The sequence below is a fragment of the Tachysurus vachellii genome, chromosome 13 (genome assembly GCF_030014155.1).
Source record: "Tachysurus vachellii isolate PV-2020 chromosome 13, HZAU_Pvac_v1, whole genome shotgun sequence".
Lineage (NCBI taxonomy): Eukaryota > Metazoa > Chordata > Actinopteri > Siluriformes > Bagridae > Tachysurus > Tachysurus vachellii.
In genome coordinates this window covers 12347111-12373472 of record NC_083472.1, presented here as the reverse complement: position 1 = coordinate 12373472, position 26362 = coordinate 12347111, and the positions used below count along the sequence as shown (strand labels likewise).

The 26362-nt window shown below is 37.5% G+C and overlaps 1 protein-coding gene across 1 annotated transcript in view; it reads left to right on the top strand.

The window, feature by feature from the left end:
• gpc3 (glypican 3) overlaps positions 1–26362 on the top strand; it is a 99317-nt gene that overhangs the window by 45674 nt on the left and 27281 nt on the right. Inside the window, exons 4-6 of the mRNA XM_060885966.1 lie at positions 8379–8503; positions 12423–12548; positions 18647–18758. Coding sequence (XP_060741949.1) covers positions 8379–8503; positions 12423–12548; positions 18647–18758 — 363 coding nt within the window. The remainder of the gene's footprint in view (positions 1–8378; positions 8504–12422; positions 12549–18646; positions 18759–26362) is intronic.

Here is a 26362-nt window from a genome sequence, read left to right as displayed (position 1 = left end):
ATTTGAGATTATATTTACCTAACTAAGACCTGCTAAGCACCATAGTATTTTTTTTGTTATGTCCTGATAGGACTCAATGGAATTCAAGAGGGTGTACTTTCTTTTTCACATGAGTGTAAATAAAATTCTCAGCTGTGTGTCTGAAATTATGCTGTTTTGATTCTACCGCTTGATACTTGATATTGTCTGGTGTGTGTATGTGTGTGTGTGTGTGTGTGTGTGTGAGTTGCATGGTTGTGTGTGTATATGTTGGTGCATGTGCAGTGTTTGAAATTTGAGGATTTGTTTGTCCTCTGCATATGCAATATTTGAATGTATTTCAGCATGTTTTATGTTGAGAAATGTCTACTCAGTCCAGGCTTCAGTTCTAAGAGCACTAGATGGAGGCATTGCATACAGTATACAGCATTTCATTTTATTTCAGCTCCATGTTAAAGTGTGAAATGTCAGCAGCAATCCAGTTGCTGCAACAGCATTTTTGTTTGCATCTATAACGTGGTGTGAAACTATGTCAGACTCCAGACGTGAAAGGTCACATGCTGCACATTTGAGGGCTTTCCCTGCTTTAAAACACCTGATTCAACACATCAGGTAATTATCAGGCTCCCCATGATTTGATGTGGGTGTGATCTTTAGCAACTAAGCAACAAAGTTGAATTTATTTTTGGCTATAATCTATCCAATCTCATCAGGTTAGTAGGAGTGTAACCCAATTTAACTATCTGTATCTGTTCAATGTTCCAGATGTCCATATCCATACATATTTGGATTTAAACACAGTGTCAGCATGGTCTATATACACCCTACCACAATGGAAAATACTGTAAGAGCCAGCACTGTCAGTGTGCTCAGTGGATTCTATCAAGAGTCAACAGAATCAAGAAGCTTTTATTGTCATTTCAACCTTATATAGCTGGTACAGTACACAGTGAAATGAAACAATGTTCCTCCAGGGCCGTGGTGCTCATAAAGAACAAAGCTACGTACAATAACATGGAACTAAGAACTAAGTACACTAATGCAGTTCAACATAAAGTGCAGACAGTGCAAGATGGACAATGCAATAACCTACAAAAGTGTACACAGAGTATAGCGCTGACTGGACAGTAAGGTGCAAGTAAAGATTAATTCTTTTTTCAATTACTACACACAAGCCCTATATATATATATATATTTAAATCTAAACAAACTAATAGCCTTGTTTAAAACTTATGTAAAGTAAATAAATGTATTGCATAGTTCAGTGTCCGTCTATATGTGTCTTCATGAAAGCAAATACCATTTGCTTGAGAAACTGTTTTGTTATAGTCTCATTCTAGATGCATGCATTTAGTTTTTTTTGAGAGGCTTTCTAAGGAAAAAAACAAACAGAAATCTGACGGTGCACCTCCTACTTGTATTTGTATTTATATCTGTTAGGAAAACATTATTTGTATTCAGACAAACCCTAAGGTGCATGCACACATGCATCAACACATCAAAGGAATGTTTTCTAGAGTTTAAAATGTCTAACAATAAGGCTCTTACTCTTACTCTACTTACACAACACCAAAATGACTCCCAGTCTTAAAGTCCTCATACTCAGCATTTATTTTGTCTCTGTTCTGCTCTGACTTATTCACAAAAGGGCTGAGAAATAAAATAATTAGAATCAGGTGAGTAAGATCAATGGACACGCTGTGGTAGAAGTACAGAAATTAATAATTGCTGGTCAAATATATATATATATATATATATATATATATATATATATATATATATATATATATTTATATATATATATATATATATATATATATATATATATATATATATATATATATATATATATATATATATATATATATATAGTAGCTATTACCTAAAAATGGGATTAAACAAATGAACAGACTTGCACTATATAGACTTCTTTGATTAATCCCATTTTTAGGTAATAACCAACAACAAGAGTATCCAATTGTCCTGTTACTGTTTGAACACCAGATTATGAACATAGTGATACCAAGGGCACAGCTGATGAAGTACTTCAGCTTTTACTGTAGAAGGAGAAAAAAAATGCAGATCTGATTGTATGAGATTAAAAACTAATTTCCCCAATTACTAGAGTCTTATTTTAATCATTTTCGGTCAGTCAAACTGTTTTAAAGGTATTTTATGGGGCATCTTTATTGGTTGTTGGCTTAAATGATAAATATATGTCTGCCATCACTGCTTCTACTGTCTGGCGTCTACCCAAAATCCATGAGTGTGTCAGACTAATCCTTGTAATTTACAACTCATGCCATGTTTTTGCTAAAATATATTTCCTCATCTCTTCCTTAAATCAGTTCTTGCCTAAGCCACTAACAGCCATATCCAAAAAGCGTAGTGTGCTATAGTTTTCTATAGTTTACTATTTCATTAAATAAGGTACAGAGAAAACAACATAATACTTAAATACACTTGGTCACATGTAGGTGATAGGGAGGAGGGCATCGATGTGGACATAGTGCACTGGCACTGGCATCACTGGAGCACTGGCATCACGACAACATCAGAGTACAGCTTCATATTACAGTGTCCTTGACCTTGACTGCAAGCTAATGCAGATATGTAACGCAGTCCTACTGTTAAAAGAATCTAAGTGCATGTGTTTATGTGTCTGTGGTTTAGAGCTGAGAGTTTTGAGTATAAAGAAATAAACTGTCTTCTATTGATTATAGCATGTAACCAGAGGAGTGAACCAGGTTCTATATTTAGGAGATGTAAGAACACTGATCGTTTGTCAATGGAAAGCAGTCTGAAGCTGTTGGTTTTAATCAGTCGTAAAGACAGAAACTCTTGGTTGTGGACAAGAGTACTGCCTGTTTTTCAGATTGATTATGTGCTTTTAGTTGATCTCGTTCCTGCTTAAACACTGTTGTATCACATCTGAACCAAGATGGCAACCCAACTATTCTTTCTTTCTTTCTTTCTTTCTTTCTTTCTTTCTTTCTTTCTTTCTTTCTTTTTTTTTACTAATGTCTATTACATTTGTGTGTGAGAAAAAGGGACAAAAAGATGGTGCATGATTTATGAAGCACTATTTTTACCAGTTACTGAGCAGAAGTAGAAAACTAATGATGATCTGATGAGAAATGTTGGAGGAAAAACATTTTTCAGGCATTGGGGAGTGATTTCAAGGACAAGACTTTTTAGAGAGTAGATATTAGAGAGTTTGATGTGCATATGTCTCTAGGGAAAGAAAGAAAGAAAGAAAGAAAGAAAGAAAGAAAGAAAGAAAGAAAGAAAGAAAGAAGGGATACTTACAAATTTACCGCTAGAATGTTCACAGGAACTGGAGGGCGGTGAATGCGGATGACTGCGTATGGCTGCAGTAAGGAGACTCGATTGTCCACTTCACATCATAGAGGAAAAAATAAAAATATGAATATATATCTGTCTAGCACACTCTGAGTTTCCAGTATTATTCACTCCTCAGTGGACCAATTTTGCCGACTTCTCCAAAGATGTCAGAAAGTTGTAGCGTGGGCATAACAAGAACAGTTAGCCAGCTGCATTATTTATTTCCATAAAGCAGACTGTTCTTTCGAGTTCATTTATAGCTTATTTTCCAGGCAAACCTTTATGCTGCATTCAATAATCTATGACCTGCATTCAATAATCTATGACCAAGACAATGTTATTTCCGTTTGTTTTTCAACCTTATCTATATTTGCTGCTTCTGTAATGTTGGTATGATTGCATAATATGTTTTCCTGTATCAAGATAATAAAGGTCAGAAAACTGAGAACTCACATCTGCTCACATTGTTATTCCATCGGCCAATCAGATGGCAGCAGGACAATGCAAAGTGAATCTGAAGATGCTGGTCAAGAGATGCTGGTCACCCACCTTGTTGGGTGGAAATACCTTTGATAGAAAGGACAGGGGACAATAGCCAGATTGGTTTGATCTGTTAAGAAGGATGTAGTAACTTAAATAATCACTCTTTACAACCGTGGTGAGCAGAAAAGCATCTCAGCCTGCACAGAACATCAAACCTAGATCTGTTGAAGGCTTTGTGGAAATTGTGGTCCTCTGCGGTTATAGCTCATCCTCCTCAAACTTAGGAGGTTCTTCTGCTCACCAAGGTTGTAAAAAGTGCTTTTTTGTGTACCTCCTTCCTGTCAGCTCAAACCAGTCTGGTCATTATCCTGTGGCCTCTTTCATCACAGGAGATTTCTGAAATACTCAAACCAGACCATCTGGCACAAAAACCATGCCATGGTTAGTCACAGAGATCACATTTTCCCACTCTTATGTTTTGAACAGTAACTGAAGCTTTTGAGCTGCATCTGCATGCTTTTATGCATTGTGTTGCTGCCACATGATTGGCTGATTAGATAACATGAATTCAGTATGACATAAACATGACATAAGAAAATCTCAAAGCTGTTCCATCCAAACATCCTAATTTACAAATAGCATTGATGAATTCATGAGTGTATTAATTTGTTTATTATCATTACTAAGCTCTGTATCTCAGTGGTGGTAAATTTGTCACCTATCCCAAGAATGCAAGCCAGGAATACACCCCGGTTAGGGTTTTATGTACACACACACATTCACATGTTCATACACTAATTCACAAATAGCATTTACTACTTAGCAGCATGTTGCTTGAGAGGAACCTGGAGAATCCTGAAAAACCCACATGGACCATTGGAAACATTCACTGTGTTTTGTAAGATGGTTTGCATTATCCAGTCTCTATAAAGTTATGAAGTTAGGAAAACTCATTTACTTGAAACACGATAGCTGTCTTGATAATGTTGATAATTATATTATTTTCCCACTGCAGGGATCCAAATCAAAATGGTCACATTAATCAGACATACCTACAGATACAGTAGGATGAGATTAAGTTGAAATGCTTTGGAGTATTCCTGTAACTGATGACTGGGGATACACACTGTGACTGTGTATTTACTGAGTGCTGTGTTTTCCTCCGCTCTCTGGGTGTGTGAAGTACAGATAAAAGATTGTTGGTAGATATTTCAGAACCCTCGCTGACATCGCTCTTATCCCCTCAGTGGTCTTATCCAGTATAGCTGCTGCTTCTCCGTGTTAATAATACTCTGCTAATGAGAGAAACAATCTCACCTACGCTTTCCCCTGTGCCACAGGTCCCCTGAGTCCCACACGTGCAGCCGTCAACCTCTGAGGAAAATCACAAGCCCCACATTAATCAAGGCCAGGGGCGGAAAAGGCCTCTCTGCACACACAAAATTACACTGGGAGAGGCTGGCCACTAAAGATTTCCCCAGAGCAAGCAAGTGGAAGAGCATTAGGAGAAGAGAGTGTGCCATAGCTGTGAATTAGTGTGTGTTTGGATGCAAAAGTGTGTGTGTGTGTGTGTGCGTATAGTGTGAGTGTTGCAGAGATATTTTGGACTTACACTAATATGCAGCATGTTGCATCAGGATCGAATATAAATCTGAATTTAAATTGTTATGAATAGTGTGATCACCTTCTCACTTCCTGTCTCTTCACGAGCTTCAGCAAAATTCTACTCTCCTGTGGCTTTGTCTTGTAGAAAGAGTTTCTATTGATTTACATTGATGGTTGTATCACAGAGCTCAAATGTTTTTTTCTGGAACTCCAGCTCTGATACATTCCTTAGAGCCAAATAAATGACAAGTTTATATTAATGCCATCTTTATAATATATAATGATTTGTATAGTGACATCTAACACAGTATCCTGTGTGGTGTGTATGTCAGCGGAGGAAGGAGTTGCATTACTGCTTCCCTCTTTCAATAAGAGAAACAACATCCTTTGGTAACTGTGAGCTTGTTTATGCAGAACAGAGTAGATAGTACTTTCCTTTGAGTGTCCAGAAAAGCAGAGGTTGGATTTAAATGTCTCAGAGGAAGCATGTATTTGCCAAATCTTCAGGGTTTGGTAGTTCTCTTGTTATAGGTGAGAGTTGGTTAGTGGGTGGGACAGGCCAACATTAACTTGGCTGAAAATGTGGGGGAGGTGTGTGTGTGTGTGTGTGTGTGTGTGTGTGTGTGTGTGTGTGTGTGTGTTTTGTTCATTGAGGAGATAATTGTTTGCCATTTCTGGAAGGAGTCTCCAGTGTCCGCATTTTCTACAGTAACAGATAAAACAGTAACTTTACGTTTTCCATCATAGGGAAGTCTTCAGGACAGTTGGGTTTGTGGTTTGCTTGACAAGATATGTCTTAATTTCAATCAATAAAGAGAGAAAGAGAGAAAGGGGTAATGGAATGATTAAATATATAACATAGAATATAGTTATAATTTAGTTAAATTAGTTATAGCATAAGTGACAACAGAAACAAACTTGTTTAACAGATAAAGCATACAATACAGTGTTCAGTTAATTTAAGAGGTGGTGCCTCTCTCACAGTGCCCACCATTGGGATTTTGTAGGAGCATCTGACTTTACATGAGATGTAAAAGTTGTCACAGGTAACGCTTCCTGCTCTCAGCCCTTCACAGAGCAACAGATGCTTGTCTCAGTGGAAACCAGGACAAATGTGGTGGAACACAGACAGTTCTGGTGTCAAGGTGACCCCTGAAAACCCTTGTACTTCCCCATACTATACACATGGCATGTGCAGTTTCACAATTTCATGTACTTAAAAATCCAATTCAGATATTAGATATGGGACAAATTTGACCTCGAAAATCTTCAATGTTCAAAAATGTTTAGCCCCTGTACCAAAAGTGTAACATTTTAAAATAATTTGATATTTTTTGTTGTTAAATGTACAGTTTATAAGAAATAAAACATCAAGATGGTTCCCTTTTATTTAATATTTTTTATTATAGCACATTTTGAAGTGTATTATTTATTTCTGGATTTAATATTAATTTATTTAATATTCCCATTATCTGTACTTCTGCATGCCACATACTGTAAATGTTACATGATGTGAGAAACAATGTGTTCAATATAAAACAACAATTAACAATGGAATGAGGTTAGAAAAGAGGAGATAATAGAAGAAGAGCATGTGAAAACTACCTCTTTACAAAAAATACATTTAGTGCAAACACAAACAACACAATGTAAAGGACTATTCGTGTTTCATTGTATAATAACTGGACATCCTTGTGCTGAGAAAAGAACAGAAAATAACTGAAATCCCAGTTAAAGCTAATGAATGTTTATCTTTGGGCGTTTGTGGCTATATGAATTCAAAACTGCATGTTACACCAATGTCGCTAAAACATAACCACAAACTTAGCATACAGCTGAAATACACCACTGCATTATACAAAGCAATACAATTACCGCAATGCGTTTTGATGAAATACAGCAAAAGTCCTTCAGACGTCAGTTACTCCCGTGTTTCAGTAAGCATTTTCTGTTGCTTTCTTTTTCCCTTGAAAGGTGGAAGATATGTTAAAAGATAAAGATGTGTTTGTCATCTTCATTCTTACACCTTTCACATTCTGATTTTTGCAACTGAGCTTTGTGTGTCTGTGTGTGTTTGTGCTTGTGTGTGTGCATATGTAAATGTGTGTGCATGTCTTCTCTTCTCTCACCTTTTGATGAAGACGTCGAAGTGCGATGTTTGGTCCCGTTGGTATTCTGCAGCTGGTGTATTGCACATATTCACTTACAGCCAGCCGGGCACAATTAGCTCCTAACATTACAACGCAGAATTCAGTCCAGAATTAAGAATTAAGTTCCCAACCCCCCTGGGAAATTAATCCACCAGCAATTCATTAAAGCACAAGCTAAACAGTAACATGCATTTGCATTTTTATTGCACCTGAATACAATAGACACTTTCTATTATCATCCCTGCACAGAGAAGGGCCTCTGTGTTTAATATGATGATGTTGTCCCATATTACAACAATGCTGTTTATCAGAGAGAACAAGAAGCTGCACAGGATGATGATTAGTGAAAGAACAAGGTGCAAGTAGCTGACTAGCATGACAGCGGTGTAGCTTTGTTATGTAAATCCTATTGTCACACGTCGCCCAAATAAACAAACTAGAGAAGAAGGCTGTGCGGTGAGCCAAGTGATTAGCTGAATAAGGGGAAAAAAGTTTCAGGCCTTTCTGGCTCATTAATGTCTTGCCCTGCGTTCCAAATCTGTTTACATCACGCACTTGGAAGGCCCTTAAGATGCCAGCGGGAATTCCCCCAGGGGACACTACAAGTTGACACGGGCAATTTAAAAAAGTTTGAATTTTTTTTCCTTTCACAGCCTCATCTCTGAATGAAATGTTTAAAGCTGTTCAAAGCTACACACTAGTGTACAACACAATGTATTTAATAGCACAGTGTGTCACCAGAGGTGTAGTCATATGGATATTTGTTTTGGGACAGTAAACAGGCATGTAGACCTAAATATTCTCTTTGTTTTTTAGGTGAGCAGCATGTGTTCACACACGCCCAAACGCAAGGCTCGTGCAGTGACATCACCAGTGGAGCCGGCGTTAGTCATTCAGCCCGTCAACTTCGATCCAGATGAGACTCTTTCTGGACAACGCAGGTAATGGTTGAATGAATGGTTGTGTTTCCTGTACTAAAGTAGCACAGTGTGTAATACAGATGCGTAGAGGTGTTGCCCTGCATCCGAGCCACAATATTTTGTGCTATTTTCCGTTCAAATTCCATTAGAGGCCTATTAATGAACTTAGCAAGGACCATATTAACAATTCATATAGTTTTACTTATATGAATACAAAAAAAATATTTTTGTGATTAAGACAATATTAAATTCTTATTGAGCCAAGAGTAACTTTTAGAAATCTACTGGATGACAGAAATAGAGAGGACCTCTTAAGAATCAGAAGATAAACTTGTTAAGGTCAGAGGAAAAATTAGGACCCATTTGACACCATTGTTACAATGGATACTGTAGTGGTCTGTGTTGTAAATTCTTGACAAAATGTTTGTGTTTTATTAATCAGATAGTGTTATTATAATTCTGACACACTTGCCTTTTTTGCCCTGCTGGCCACCGATGACTGACATCATTGGGATTGGGACTGCACCTATCATTTCATTTACTGAATGAAAAATGTTACCCAACATCAACTGGCCCTTTGTGAAAGTAATTCCCACCTTAGTTATTCAATCAATCACTTAAGTGTAACTGACAACTGGCTTTAGGTAGTCTAGACATACCCAGCATCAGGGATGTGGGGCAACGACAGAGTGCAAAGTACAGATTCTGTTTCAATGACAAACAAATGATTCATACAGCACAAAGTTATACACCAAATCATTAACTGCGCTTTTGAGACAATAGACAAATGCGAAACAATGAGTGCTGTGCAAGACTGGTCTCTTAGACTAGTGTTTATTAAACCCAAAACATATAACAGGTGAATGCAGTCATGTGACTTGATTTATTGAGGTGCGGTGATGGGAATCTTAGTTATGCACCGGCTTTGGTGCAGCCATGACACGTAGAAGAATTCAGCCCTGTTGAATGAAAAATAAGGTTACTGAAATACATCAACCTCAAAAGGGTTGCAAAGCCATTTTTGAGGTTCTGGGAATCCAGTGAACCACAGCGAGAGCTATTATCTCCAAATGGAGAAAACCTGGAACAGTGCTGAAGCTTCTCAGAAGAGGCCGGGCTTGCAAGAATGTAGTATTCACGATTCCACATTTAGAAAGGCAAAACGGTATTCATGGAAAATATGCAAGATGATAATCACTGCTGACAAAGAGAACATAAAAGCTTGCCTTATGTTTGCCAAAAAGCCATTTGATGACCTCCAGACCTTTGGAGATAATGTACAGTGGACTAGTTGAACATGGAACTTTTTGAAAGACATGGGTCTCATTACATTAGACATGAAGTTAACACAGAATTTTGTGATAAAATACATCATGACAACAACAACATGGTAGTGCTAGAGTGATGGTGTGGGAAAACTCTACTGCTTTAGGGCCTAAGACATAATTGAGAGCAACATGAATTCTGCTCGCTACTAGAAAATCCTAAAGGAGTAGGTCCAATTTTTACAGTGATTGGCACAATAGCTAGTCTACATTGGAATGGATCAGACAAAAGCAAATTAAGGTTTGGAGCGTACTTAAACGGACAGTGTATGTCCAATAGTCTCCAATGTGGATGAATTATAAAAGCAATTCTTCAAAGACAAGTAAGCCAAAATTCCTCTACAGTGATGTGAAAGATGGTGTAAATTTCTGATCTCCAATTATCAGGTGCATTTATTTGCAGTTGTTTTATCTTCAATAAATGAAACAATCATTAAGAAACTTTTTTTTGTTTTTGCTCATGTTTTTCTTGTCATGTATTACATTTTGTAAGAGGATTTAAAACTATTGTGGAAAATGTGCAAAAGTAGAGGGGCAAATCCTTTTTCATGGCAGTTTTTTAGCCATATTTTTTAATCTTGTTACAAAGCGATCACGTTCAAACTTTAGCATTTGCTAAAATTAAAATCCATTACTGGCCATAACCTCTATTTCTCTGTAGATTTGTATCTTAGATTTCTGTATTTTTGTGTCAGTAGAATGAATCGAATTGTAGCTTTCTAAATTACTTTTTCCAGAATAATAATAAGTTCCAGGAAATGTTTCTATATGTCTGAGAAACAGACCACTTATCAGGTGGCATAGCTCCAGGGTCCCAGGTTAGATCCTGAGCTCAGGCTATTGTTTATGCATGTATGGGTTTCCTCCAAATTCTCTGGTTTCCTTCTAAATCTGAAACATGCTAGTACTGGGATTGGGTAAGATAAATTGCCCCTAAGTGCCCCCCCCCCTTCAAGTTGCTCTTCAGCGGAGGGTCATCTGGTGTATTTCTACTTCACACCCACTTTTCCTGGGATAAACCCTTCAACACCCTGACCAGGATAAAGTGTTTACAGAAAGTGAGTGAGAGAAAAAACATTTATCAGTTAAAAAAATAAAAATCAGACCTGATTCGAAACTGCAGAGAGATGGCAATTCTTTTATTTAATTATTTTTAAAAGCATTTTTGCTATATAAACTTTTTTTACATGTGCCTTTAGGCAGTACAAAACTCCTTTCTAAGCTACTTGACAAAATTATATTTGCATTATTATAAATGAGTTAGAATATGGTATTAAATTTAACATTCATGTAAATAGAGTATTGATTTAAACATCCTTCTTAATTAAAATAAGATTTTCTATAAGCAAGGTTTTGTATTTGCTGAATACTGAAATGAAATGCATTGTCTTAAAGCTGTTCAGTCTGGACAGGGCCTCTGAAGTAACAGCCTTGGCAGCCGAGACCAAACGCAATGCACTAGACTACTTGAGATAGCTATAGTATATTACACTGTTGGGTTCCTTATTGCTTCACTTTTGAAAATAGAAAAAAAAAAATGACAGTAAGTCAATAGTGTATCTAATGGCTAAATAATGATTGAAGCTACTCATGGTGCATCTGTGCCTTTTGTAGAAATCAAACAGTTCACTGATGTCTCTTACATCCGCAGCTCTGAGAGTAGTCTGGCAAACTGTAATAGATAGCTCTTCAGCACAACACACACACACACACACTCTTAATGTTGAGTGCTCTCCTTTGATTCTGCCCTTAACCTTCACCTAGACATCTAGAGGGCTTGCATACAGCTCAGACTGGACTCTTCTCCTAATGATGGCTTGAGCAATGCTGACCTGAGATGTGTGTGTGTCTGGGGTGTGTCTGGTGTGTGTGTGTGTGGCAGTTATACATGTAGGAATTGTGGTCCAAAAACATTGACATTTCAACTCTATAAAGACAGTTTATTAGTCAAAAGTGTGTGAGTGTGTGTTGGGGGGGTGTAAAAGTGCAGTGAGTGTGAGTGTGTGTTTGTGTGTGAGTGTGTGTGTGTGTGAGTGTGTGTGAGTTATAAATGTGGGAATTTGATCTGTACAGGTGTGACTGTAGGTCTAAATGTACAATGAGTGTGTGTGTGTGAGTGTGTGAGAGAGTGTGTGTGTGTGGGGGCCAGTTATAAATGTAGGAATTTGATCTGCACAGGTGTGTCTGTAGGTCTGAATGTACAATGAGTGTGTGTGTGTGTCTGCCTGTGTGTGGTGATGCTGACAGAGAGAGGCTCATTAACACTGGCTTTGTCTCCTGCCGTGACAGTGACATTGAGCTGCCTTCTGCCTTCTCCGTCTTGCAGGCTTCCTCCCTCCCTCTCACTGATGAACACATGAGTAAACCTGGTCCTGAGCAGCAGTCTGTTCATTCTGATCCTCAATGATGTCCATTTACCATCAAAACACTACAAATCAACTTTTATTCTTCCTGGAATCATAGGGAAATTTCTGAGATCTGATTTCACAGATTTCTTCAACTTCTTTTTATTCTCTTCTCTTTTTGCTGCTGTTTTAATTCTCAGAACTAATTCATATTTGTGTGTTAATCATCACCATTTCATATTTCTAATCTTTATACATTTGTATTTACAGAGAGTTTATCCAGAGCCTGAGGGGCTTCGGTTTCTTCTACGCTAATCTCGGGGAGACTCTGTGCAGCCGAGACCCAGCGGCACTCAACGGCACCCTCTGCTGGAACGGGCAGGAAATGACAGACAAGTGAGTGAACGACAGCCCTGTTACAGTACACACCCACTACACAAATACACCATTTATTTTATTTCATTTTATTATTATTATTATTATTATTATTATTTTCTACTCTATGTATTTTAGAGCAGAATGATGTGCATTTATCCTGTTGCATTACTTCCTGGGATATTGCCAATGTGCCAGTCTGACCAAAGAAACATATTATGATGTAATGCTGTGAGATGGTTTAAATGGTAGACAGTTGAGTTTTGTTGTGTTGTGTGCCTGAGGCAGAGATAGAGTAGATGTAGGTGAGCTGAAGGTTGTGTTTGTTGAGAAGTGATGAGCTCTGCACACTCCATCCTTCGCTTGACAGGCATTAGGGTGTAAATCTTGACTCAGGCTGCGTGAAGGGTTATTAATGTCGTTCGAAGCTGTTGCCTCTCTCCGCTTGCTTAATTGCTCCTTCGATCTCATTCTCCGCTTCTGCCTGGCTCTGCACTCACCCAGCAGAACCCAATATGGAGTTTGTTGTATATCACTTTGCCTTGTGTCTCTGCACCTGTACCTTCTGTAACTTTGTCTTTCGAGTGCAATGTCATTAATGCTGTTAGAATTTTCGAATTATGTCATTATAACTTTAACAATTTGGGATTGAAATATATTATTGTATTGTATTATTATTTATTTCTGTGTGTCTGTCTACATACTCAATTGGTTCATGCTGCTGTAATGGCTGGTGGATGTGGTTTTTATGTATGAGATTTTTCCATAGTTCCATAGGCAGTGAGTCAATATATAGTGTACATGACGTTGGACACTAGTAAGGACACTGATGATTCAATTTCCTAATCTAATATATTTCAATTTTATATGCCATTTTATTTGTCAGGTTAATCACACAGGTTTCTGTCCTGGCAATTCAAGCCGGATTGTAGGTTACTCAGTGGACGTTTTTGAATCATAAACTTTGTTAGACTCAGACAAACCATATATAACACGAAACAAAGTTAAAAATCTCTAACCTAAGTGATCATTTGATAGCCATAACATTGATAACAAGCTACTTATACAGTATTTGTAGATGAAGTTGGCTGAGAGTTTGTCCACCTCTTTCAGAGCCGAGAAGCTTCAGAAAATAAGACGTTTATTTACAGCAAGGGATCACAGTGAGCATTGATGCTCCTTGGATTTTTGCTGTTCAGTGTGGTTTTTTTTAGGGATTTTTAAAGGATGAATTTCCAATGCACTGGAATGATTTTGTGATTGAGGGAGACAGCCCTTAAAATGACCAACTCTCTTATCAGCTCCCTGACTACTGTTGTGTTATTTACATTTATGCCATTTCGCAGACGTCCTTATCCAGAGCAATTTACATTTATCTCATTTATACAGCTGAGCAATTGAGGTTTACGGGCCTTGCTCGGGGACCAAGGAGTAGTAGTAGTCTGGTGGCCCTGGGATTTGAACTCACAACCTTGTGATCAGTAGTCCAACACCTTAACCACGTCCGCTACCACGTCCCAACATCATCATCATTATTATTATTATTATTATTATTATTATTATTACTATTATTATTATTATTATTATTATTATTATTATTATTTGTCAGTTTCGGCATTACATGGCTAAGCTGCTAGCTCAAGTGCTTCAGATATGAGATGTAGTTATGAGTGGAGTAGAAAGCAGCTGCAGAGCGCAATCACTGTTCCATGATGAGCAGTCAGATAATGTCAGTGGTCACTTATTTGCCTTCCAGAGATAATTAGAAGCAGACAGTTGGAGACAAACTTCTGCTGTAGGAGAGATTGTTCCGATGCCTGGAATTGACCATTTTGATGAGATAATAATTTGCTAGTAATAAAGTCACATCAAATCAAATTTTATTTGTCACATACACATACATACAGGGTACAACATGCAGTGAAATGCTTTTCAACTTCTGGATTATTTCCAAGTCATTTTAGTGGAACAGTCAGAGGTTACAGGTTTATTGGATAATTAAGGCTTACAAAAAAGGGGTCTTGTGACTCTTTCAGAGAATCACTGTATTGCAGGCTTTTACATAGACCCTTTACGAGTTCTTTTAGTGTGACCATTAAGTCTACTACACATCCTAAGAGTATATTTGACGTACATATTATATATTTTATATATATATATATATAAATATATATATATATAGTGTATATATATAGTGTATTTTATCTCAAACATGTAATAAAGGTATTGGCACCACAAAGGACTATATGTATTTATCTTTATAGATATGATTTTTTTATTTGTCCAAATATAGCCAAAAAGCTTTTAAGGAGGAGACAACAGGTTGTTGTGGAACTGAAGAAATCATGTGATGTATATGAAATTTTAGCCCTTAATGTTTAATCTTAATCTCCAGATTTAAATCCTGTTAAAAATCCTGTTGTTGACTAAGTTGTATAAGCATAAACACAGTCACCAACTTAAGAATGAGAAGCATACTGAAATATTTTGTGTTTTAACGTTAATATCTCTCTAGATAGTTCTTTAGGTGTGGATTATGAAATATTTATTTGCAGATATTTTTAAACTTGTGTTTTTTCGAGAGAAAATGGAGTAAATAAGAGCTTATATGTTGAAGAAAAAATATGTTTGTAATTGTTTTTCATTTTGTTATTCATGGAATTGACTGTATATATTGTACAAGTCTTTGTGCTATAAAAACAAGCGACCTTTAGGTTCTGTGTAAAGCCCTGGAGTTCTGCACTCCCAAAAAATGTTAAACCCTTAGAGAGCAATGAAGCATTTATATTAAAATTGTTTTGTTATTCAGAAAATGTGCATAAGCTGAAATTACTTTTGGGGACGTTATCTATATGTAGATAACGATGTGAGATGTTTTGAAATGACAGGTTTATGAATAAAATTTTAAATAGTTTATTACATTTGCGAAATAATTAAAACTGAAGTGACACAAACACTTAAATAAGAGAAAGGAGTTTGGTTCAGTAATTTCACATAATGTGCTTCATTTTGGTGTATTTTAAATTTGTATATAATATTAATAATAGTTATTCTTATTCTTCTTATTATAAATAATCTCCAGATTATTCTAGTGGGACAGTAATTACTTGAAGTACATGTGCAATAATCTGTGTGTGTGTGTGTGTGTGCAATAACTTGCTATTTATATGCCAGTGCAATGCATATAAATGTGTATGTGAGACTCAGTCAGTGGTTTTGGAGATACTGGGTTGTGTTGCACTGTGTGAACTGGGGATCCTGATGCTGTGATGTGATAACGCTACACGATGCATCGCTGTGCTCCCTCAAGCTTACCACAGAACTATAAATTCCATCAAAATGTTGAATCACAAACAGAACACTGCACTAAAGAGTACATAAGAATACATGGTGATGATTCTCCTCATGTTACCATCATGCTGCCCTGCAAAACATTCATCATTTCAAAGATAAACTGGGACAGAAAAATAAAGCCTCACAACTCCATATGAGTGGTGTAAGCAGTGTGTGAAAGAGACAGCTAAAGAAATGCCTGTGTATTGTTTACGTCTCAGCTCACCTTAATAATAGGGCCAATTCTGTCAGGTTTTGATGCCGTCGCTGTCTTAAACCTGCTGATCCACACAATTTTCTATAGGATTGCAGTTTGGTGATTTTGCAGTGTCCCGGTGTTGCATCATGTTCATCACGTTGATTGGTCCCTATACACCATACACTTCATGTCCTGGATCCTGACAGTGTCTGTGTTGCATTCTGGTACATTGTGTTCATCCAGCTGCACACATCGTTTTGGTGTTTGGGAACTTATTTGCTGTAATTAGTACACAACCTTTTCTACATTTCTTAACCAATCACATACACTTGCTGATAATTCAGATAAACACAGACAGGAAGCAGTGAAGAAGGTGACTTTTCAAGGATTACTATTTCTGAAGCAGGTTTAACTCGGTTTCCTAAACCTCTGGGATCATGTAAGAACAATGGAGGTCAGAGATGCTCTCTGGAGACTCGACTTTATCCATCAGCTCTTTTTCCTTCAGTTCCTTATTCGTGGTTACCTTCTAGTTATGCTGGGATCAAAGTGAGAGAAATTATTCAAATAAAGATTTAGAGAATGCTTCTCCAGTGTATTTATAATTATACCATATCCTAGTATCCTTGCACTTGTCCTTATTCTTGTTCTCCTTCCAGTCATGGGTGTGTTTTCGTTCTAGTGGTGTGGATCGGTGGATCTGACTCTGATAAACTCACATAATACCCAGAAGAGCAATGAATCTTTAGCATCAGATAGTCAGCGATTCTTTTTGGAGACTGTGCCTTACCCTTTTACAGACATGCTTCTTCTTGCTCCTTCTACTGTTTTTTCTTCTCCTTGCGTTTCTCCAGATGTGTGATGTGTCTAGAAGATATAGAGAAAAGGATCTTCAGAAATATTTTGTGAAAAGAATAACCTCAAAACAAAACCTTTCCCTTTATTTACTCCTTCATCTGACTTCTCTGGTATGCACACATGATTACAAAGCTGAAGATTCTGGGCACATTTAGCAGATACATTTGGCCAACTGGAAGTCAGCATGGTAGATTCTCTTAGTTAATTCTGGTTTGTTGGTTGCCATGGTAATTATTATATAGAGTCAGTATCTCTTTCACATCATACCTTCTTTCACTCTTCTGTAACCTAGATTTGTGTAATGAATCTATATTGAAGCATAATGGACTTAAACAACAGAAGTACTTAATTTGATCGATTTCGTGCCAGACAGACAAATAAAATAAAGGCTTCAAAGTTCAAAATTCAAAATTTCCCAGGATTCATCAGCGATGATGTATACTTATACTGAAACAAGGCTGCTTAATTAATCTTTAAAAATTTGATTCATATTGAGATAATAACCATTCACCTTCGCCATTGAACACTTTGAGTCCCCCCCCACACCTCTCTCTCTCTCTCTCTCTCTCTCTCTCTCTCTCTCTCTAGTACCTTTGTATAGCATCTTTGTTCATCTTTTCTATCTCCATAATACTTCCTTCTGGAATAGATGTATGCATTATTAATGTAATAATTAGGGGTGGAAGGTGGGCTGCCATCATGGCTAAGAAGCAGAATAAATAAGTATGCAAATGTAATTTGGTTTAATGAAGAAACAGGGCAAAGAGGAACTGTGAATGATGATGGGTTATGTCATTGCTAAGAATGGCTTATGATCTCATATCTTTGAATATTTTATCCTCTATCTCTCTCTCTCTCTCGCTCTCTCTCAGATTTTTGATGAATCATACATCGGTATATTTATATTTACCGATGGCACTTATTGTAAATTCACAGTGTGTATGTAATTCTCACACTGTACCGCAATCAAACAGGTGATGAAATGTGTTATTGACTTTAGTGGAGTTTTAAGGTTGGCAGTGCAATGTTAGTACAAGTTTAATTTGTGTGTCAGAGTGGGATTTGTAGCAGTCGCTCAGTGCTTCTGTGTGCCTCAGTGTCTGTCCTGGCAAGTCTCTTTGCATCAACACTAATTATATTTTAATAGGGGGTAATCTACTGGAACATGAGCCTCACTGGTCCTCAGAGAGAGGGAGAGCGATAGAGAGAGAGAGAGAGAGAGAGGGAGAGAGAGAGAGAGAGAGAGAGAGAGAGAGAGAGAGAGAGAGAGAGAGAGAGAGGGAGGGAGGGAGGGAGGGAGAGAGAGAGCAAACACACACATACCCACATCCTACATATAGAAGTTCCAGAAATATTTATATAACTATGTATATATTTTATGACCCTTCATGACGGTTCATGTCACAGAGCTTCACATCAAAAATCTGTTTTAAGTTTAAGTATGTGACATTCAAATCTCCACCTAAACACCATACAGCCGTTCTCTTGTGAGAGAGCTCTAACTTCCTGTCTAATTGTGTCCTTTATTATTTCATATCATTGATCTAATCATTTTATTAAATAAAATCATTACATTCCTGGAGTCTTTTTGTTTATTTCACCTCTAGATGGCAATAAAGTCCATGTTTACTCTAATAACTAAACTTTGGTTTACATGGTTATAGGAATTAAATTACTGGCACGCATGACCTATAAGTGTTTGCCTAATGACTCTGTTGTGTTTCAATAGGTTTTCAGGTTCAGGGACGAGGAAGAGCCACCCTCATGGATCAGACACCAAACACAAGCAGCCCGAGCCGGTCGTCAGCCAGATCATTGACAAACTCAAACACATCAACCAAGTGAGTGTGAATCTACACACACACACACACACACACACACACACACACACACACACACACACACACAAACACACACATGCACACAGAGTTGAAACACAACCCTCAATTCATATCAAAAGCATTATCACATGCTGTTATTCTCTGTATCACTTTTTTCCTCAACTTAACACACACTGGGCTGTAAAACAGAGCAGCTCTGGAGACACAGCGTTGTGTTGAGATAAGAGCCATTCATCTTTGTCACTGAGCACTTAGAAACACACACACACACTCACTCTCTTTTTCTCTCGTCCATCTTCATGTCTCTTCATTATTTATGTTTATTATTTTTACGCTTCTGCTTTAAATTGGGAAACAAAGAACATGTTACTGTGGCATCATTTAAACCACTAGAATTTTTACTTTAAGTCTTCAGTCAATAAATCGATCTCTTTTTTTCACAGTCTTGAAGTTAGCAAGACACAGCTTGTCAAGTTACTGAGAATCCTGAAATCATAAACTTCTATGTTCTGGAGAGTGAGTTTCATAGATGCTCCCTAACATTAGAAATGAAAGTTAGTTAAAACACAATGTCTCTTTCAAAAATGAATGAAATATTGTAATTAGTTGCAAATAACTGTAGTTTAAGATGCCTTCAAGCTAAAACAAACTAATCAAATGACTTAATTTCTATTTTTATTGCTATTTAACTATGTTAGCAATTGGTGTTAAAGGAATCCTGGAATTTGGGGGTGCTGCAGCAGCAGCCCTTGTCTTAGGTAGAAAAGCAGCTTCTTGGCTCGAGCAGGTCGTCATGAGAGAGCTGTGAGGTCTGTCAATTCCACTTGTTTGACTCAGTTCCACTCAGTTGTATCTGCTTGGTCAAAGCAAAAGTTATGTGGTGTTGAAACCTCAGTGTACAGAGCCATAAGTCAGGATTATTGCCTCTTCCTGTGTGTGTGTGTGTGTGTATACGAGAGAGAGAGAGAGAGAGAGAGAGAGAGAGAGAGAGAGAGAGAGAGAGAGAAAACCACTGCTGTGCTGTGTTTAACGTTCGTCATTGAGTGAGACTTGAGGTTTATGGACATGTTGTAATAGTGCCGGTCTGTGTGTATTCATGTTGTATATGTACAAGAGAATTTGTTTGTGTGTGTGTGAGAGAGAGAGAGAGAGAGAGCGAGAGAGAGAGAGAGCGAGAGATAGAGAGAGAGTGAGAGAGAGAGAGAGAGAGAGACAGACAGACAGAGAAGCCCATTGCTGCTCTGCGCTCACCAGGCATGTCTGAGTGGAATACCATGGTGCTCTTGTTTAAACAGTATGGAGAGGCAGATCTGAGCAGGATGTAGGGGGAAGTCCAGGGGACTGGGGTAGGTTCACTCCTCCTCAGGGACAAGCTGTCATTTTCTCAATTACTCTACTGCATTACCTCATGCCAGCAGATTTCTTCTCTTCCCCACTCTACGTCAAAAAGATGGGGAGCCTGGGTTTGGCTTGGGAAGGAGTGCTAGACAAATGAAGATAGACATCCAAGACATGCTGCTATAACCACAAATTGCCAATCAAACCCACACGCACATACACACACATAAACACACATAAACTCATCATATGATCATGGATCAGCTGTCTGGAGGCTATGAGGATTGCTGACTTCCTTAAGGCATCTGAGTGTGCTTTGGAGGAACCATAGTTTCTACATGGGCTAGGCACACATCTGTTACTCTTCTAAACACACACACACACACAAGCAGAAAGGACCCTGTGTTTGTATATTTCTGAAAAAAGTTCAGAGATGCTGGTTTGGAGTTACGATATTGTACATATACATTGGAGTTTAGTACAAACAGTGCTGTGGTATTCCTTCACAAACAACACCAACCAGCATGAAAGACTAGGTCAACTACATCACAATACAAATTCCACAAGCTACCTTCATCATACACTGTCCTGAAGGCCCCAATGAGTCAGATAACAACATGTTCTAACAGCAACCACATAAACACTGCAGTTTTTATTCTGTTTTCTTAAGATGAACAATTGCTAGATTACAGATTGACTGTTCAGCAGCTCAGGCATTGAGTTAACGTCCGGTGTGACCATTGCGTAGGGTTTTATCTGATATATTTTCAGAGACCTGACACAGTTTGTCTTTTGTGAGGCATGTGTTCTGTTTTTTTTCTCTCAAGTAAAGCAGGTCTCAGAGAGGTTTCTACAGTCAGGAGCTCTGCTCATCACATGCTGCCTGTGAGTGTCCCTCACTGGAGTCTGTTTAATGTAAGAGCAGAGATCAGTTCCCTCAGCTAGGCAAGATCTGATCTCTTCAGTCCCCCAGATGTGTGTGCCAATACTATTTCAAATGGTTCCAACACTTATGTAATCATTTGGTGTTGCACACAGTTTAATGACCATTGTAATGATTAATCCATTAAGAGAAATTGACAGTGACAACGCAGACAGAGAGAGAGAGAGAGAGAGAGAGAGAGATAAAAACATTTTATACAATTCATACTACAAATGTATTCATAGGACACTTTTTCTTTTTACACTTATTTATTCATCAGCAGTAGCATCTTTTAACACAATTTTAACATTCTCATGCAGTTTATTTCCTTATACAATTAAGTCATTAAAATTTCCCACCTAAGAAATAAACAACGGTATTACTGTAATTGACGACCAAATATGTCCCCTCATTTGTTTTTGTCTTTACGTTTTTTCAGTGAAATCGAGATAGCTCAAAGACAAAAACAAATGAGAGGACAGATAAGGTTCACTGTAATAACCTGCACCACAGATAAAAGCCTGCGGTATAAAAGCTTTCCTACACCACCTAAATAAATCAAATAATAACTCAAAAAGCAGGTTGAGTCTTGCATATTCTATGGGGCCATTAAAAATATATTTTCTAAACCAACAAATCTACATTTATCCGTAACATTTATCCATAAAATAGCATCTACAGAATTCTGCACCGGAGATCACAATAATGGGTGGGTTTGTACAAAAACCTCCACATTGGAGATCTAGCTGTTGTTCTGCTTTCAGTAGACATTCTACAATTGGATGAACATGGTGCTTTTATTTAAAAGGCAGGCAGATCTAAGCTAGGAGGTGTGGGAAGTTTAGGGGACTGAGTTTGCTTCACTTCTCCTCTGTCTGAAGTTGACATAACGGTTAATGGGTCAATCATTGTAAATCACCTCATAATCAAATAACTGATAAACAACTTGAAAAAAAAAAGAAGCATTGCTGAGAAACACAACAAATTAAAAGGGCGGTAAAAATATTTAATCATACTTAATTAAATAATCAACCACACAAGCCAAAATTATATAAACTATTCAGCATGAATCTGAGTGTACCTTCTTTTCCTTCTGAACAAGCAGACAAACAGTTGCTTTAATGCTCTTTTTCTGTGCAGTAACGGAGTACATGATGATATCATATCCAATGTTCACAAACCAACAAAGAAGTCAGACTTCAGGAATAAAGTAATGTTGCTTATAAATGTTAACCAAAATAATTGATAACATGTCATAATGTGCTATTCTTTCACTTAGTTTTAGTCAGTGAAATCAGTTCATACACTGCTTTGTACTGGTTATAACAATTCTTGCTCTCTAGCTCTTTAAAATGGCAAATTCTTCAGAGAGAGAGAGAGAGAGAGAGAGAGAGAGAGAGATTTGAAATCGTTTTTATTTTTAATATCTGTCATGTCTTTCAGTCCTATACATTATACAGTATCTGTTTAAATATATATAAAACATGCTAGTACACGACAGCGTCTTGCCAGTCTTCAGTCCCCTGATGTAAGTATATTTCAGATCTGTGGGAAACACTGATACGGCTTTATAACTATTAAACAACTCTGGGTGTTGACTGAACCATTTTTATGGAACAGTTAAATTTCCCCACAACTTTAGAGACATAGTTTCAGACGCCTAGCGTGACTGGCTTCTCTCTAATGGCTTGTGGATGTCTAGCAGTGGTGGAGCTCAGTAGAAGGGAGGTGTAGAGTGTTTGGTTTTAGATTAACACCTCTCCTGACACTGTAACAGTGGGGATTGTGCTAAACACCCAGAAATACATCAGACAATTAGAAAGCAGCGAACTTTAGCCTTTTCCGTTCCTCTAGGATTGGCTTTCTCACGCCTAAACGTGGCTGATGTAATGCCTGAGACGGGCCAAGTTGTGAAAAAAGTGAACATGCTTCCATAAACTTAGGAAATAAAATGACATTGTGCTGAAGCTATTTTGTTTCGGCAAGTATTCAAAGAACATACTTATCTGCAAAGAACTTATCTGCAGGCTGAACTCTAATTTCTTTTTATTGATGCTGAAGTTTGCTTTGACACTGAAAATATTGTTGGAAGGTATAAGTGCATTCTCTGTATGAAAGTAATTATCGGCTGTTTAATGATGCTCAGGAATTAGGAAGACTTGTTTGTGGACATAATGTTATACACATGTTTATATGGCCCACACCACATGCACCTGTGTGTTTAGATTTGTCCAGCTGTACACGGATGACTTGGTGAGTTGTCAACTATATAATTAATACGATCTTCAAATGTTAAAAAAAGATCATTTAATCTGATTTATCTAGGTCAAAAATGTATTAAACCTGTTTACAGGCAGCAGTAAAAGGTCAAACCAACAATCATCAATAAATAATCATAGGAGTCCAATATTTTTTCAGGGACATATACAGTAGGTCATCGAGTGATTATCAGTCCTCTTTGAATTGTCTGTATGCTGACATCAAGTAGTTTTCAAATCATGTCCTGTGTACTGTGATTATGTCTCCTTTGCTCAAAATAGCACCAATCAGATTTTGTGCAAAGCAAACAAATAGTTTCCATTACATATTCTCACTTACATTTACATTTACATTTGCATTCTTTGGCAGAAGGCCTTATACAAAGTGACTTACAGAAGTCTCTATCAATGCATACAGTGATACTGGTTCTCTAAGAACTGGTTCTCAGAGACTTTAAACTTCTATTTAAATATGTCAATATTAGCTCTATCTATCTATCTATCTATCTATCTATCTATCTATCTATCTATCTATCTATCTATCTATCTATCTATCTATCTATCTGTCTGTCTGTCTGTCTGTCTGTCTGTCTGTCTGTCTGTCTCTCTGTCTTTTTATCTATCTATCTATCTTCCTTTCTTTTTTTCTTTCCTTCTTTCTTCTGTAATGGTTTTGTCCCAGTCCAGGGTCTGACCACTTCTTAGCCACCGTTACAATGTAGACCAGTGCCTTTAAAACACAGCCACAAAAACTGGGGGATAGAAAATACAGACCGAGAATGCAAATCATTGTTTTTTTGCTGTCAAATTTAATTTGCAACCAAAGCAAGAGGCAATTAAAAAAAGTCTAATGATTACAAAAATGGCTGTCAGGGTAAACTTCAAACACACATGTTCAAGCTCAGCTGATTACTGATCAAGCACACCTGTTCTCTCTCTCTCTCTCTCTCTTCTCTCTCTCTCTCTCACACACACACACACACACACACACACACAAAATGTAATGAAGAATCACATCAGAGTAGCTTTATCATCTGACATAACATGCCTTGATGTTTAAGATTGTTTATTTGGTTATGATCTTTTTTCCTCCTCTGGTTTCTGATTCTAGTCCTTCTCTTGCTGTGTTCTTTCCTAAGTGCTTGGCAGCTATCTGATTTTATCAACTTTAGTTAACAATTTGGATCTGGAGTTTTAGGCAAACTCCATCCTTAATGCAAAAATCCTGTTTAACTGTCAAAGACGTGTATAAGTACGTGTTGTACTTATGCCCGAGGTCTGAATACCAGTGTGTGTATTAACTCTTTACACAAGTAAAGCAGTTACTGAAGAAAAATGATTGAATGGTTAGGAGGTTGTGAGAGATCTAGTGTTTATCTATCCATCCATCCATCCATCCATCCATTGATCCAGTTTTCTGTTAGCATCTAGCTTGCTCTCTTTTTTATCCTGTTCTCTTTATTGTCTCTCCCCTTTTCCTCCACTTTCACCCTGAACCTTTCTACCTTATGTGCAAAATAATATATTGATCATTTAAACATTAAACAGTAATAGTAATTCCATGTTACAACACAAACAGCATCACATGATCACAGATTTGCTGTATGGACGCACTGAAAGAAGCTCAGTGTTGAGCTTCAGGCAGCTTAATGTGCTGTGGGAAAGGAAGAGTGCTGGAGAAGGATTTTCGTCTCATTCCTAGAAGATCTCTTCTTGTGTTTTTTGTTTATATAAGTGTGTTGCTTGCAGGCACTCTGGGGAGAACCGAGAAAAAGACTTGCAGATTGTCGTCATGTGCTTATGTGATCTGTGAACTCTGTAGCAATGCATGTAGTTTCGCTTACACTGATTGTTGAATTAGATTTTAATATTTGTGTAACATGTCTTGCTGTCTCTACCTTCATTGAAACCATCTGTTGAAATTCCCAGAGTATAGGATTACTGCAGAGGGCAGTCTCTCTCCCAGCAAGCACTGCAGTTCACATTAAAATGCCTCAATTATCTGATTGGCCTTTGATTCCAGAGCTAGGTTTTGAGAAGCGCTTGAGCACAGCTTCAGAGGTGTAGAGGCACTAGGGGTGTCACTAAGATGTGTTGTTGGAATAAAAAAAACAACAGATTTTGTGCTTTAGGACTTACTTGCGCCTACGTTCGCAGTGCGTACACCCTACTTGCATCATTCTCCTCATCATGTCCTCTCCCTTGCATTTCTGTTTCTTTTCACTCTCTCTTCATCTGGACTTCATGACTTCTTAATTTGTCCTGGGGTGCCATTCTGACTTCTTACATCTCTTAGGTCCATCCATGTTCATTTCTTTTTCATTCTTCTATCCCTCCCATGTGGCCTTTCTGCTTTGTAATCTCCTTTGTTATATGAAAAAGTACAGTCCTGTTCCTGACATCCCTCTCCTTCTCTGTTTCTCTTTTCAATATACAGACAAACACACACACACACACACACACACACACACACACACACACACACACACACAACGGTTTGGGCAGAGTATGCTGAAAAGGGCCTTACTTAAATATTTGGTATTCTGTTAAAATACATTAAAAAACTAAACTGTGCTGTGTTTTAATATAGACAGTTTTACTGTGTTGCTGGTCAGGTGTTTTTAGTTTAGTCTTGCTTCTGGATGTCTAAACTACTCACACTTAATCAAATTAGGGTGTGTCTCAAAAAAGTCTTCCCCTCCCTATGTGGTGAATCAGTATATTGTATACACAAGTTTGGACACGTTTGGACAGTTTGGCGCCTGGCTCACAACACATAGGGACAGTGATGACTCAATTTCTGGAGACATGACTACACAGCCATGTTGTAAAACATCACCACTGGCATTTATGAACAGGCAAGATCGATATCTTTGACATTATGTTGTTTAAAATGCATGTAATGATGCTTCAATCAGAATTTTTGGCTAGCATGTAGAGCTTTAAAATCATTATAAACAATTAAAATTTGTTAGACCTAAACAAAGCATAAAGAAAAAGTCACTAAAAAATCACTAACCTCAGTAACATGAGCGCTACAACAGCAAGAGAAAGCGTCTGTCCGAAATTTTGTTTAGAGTTGAGAA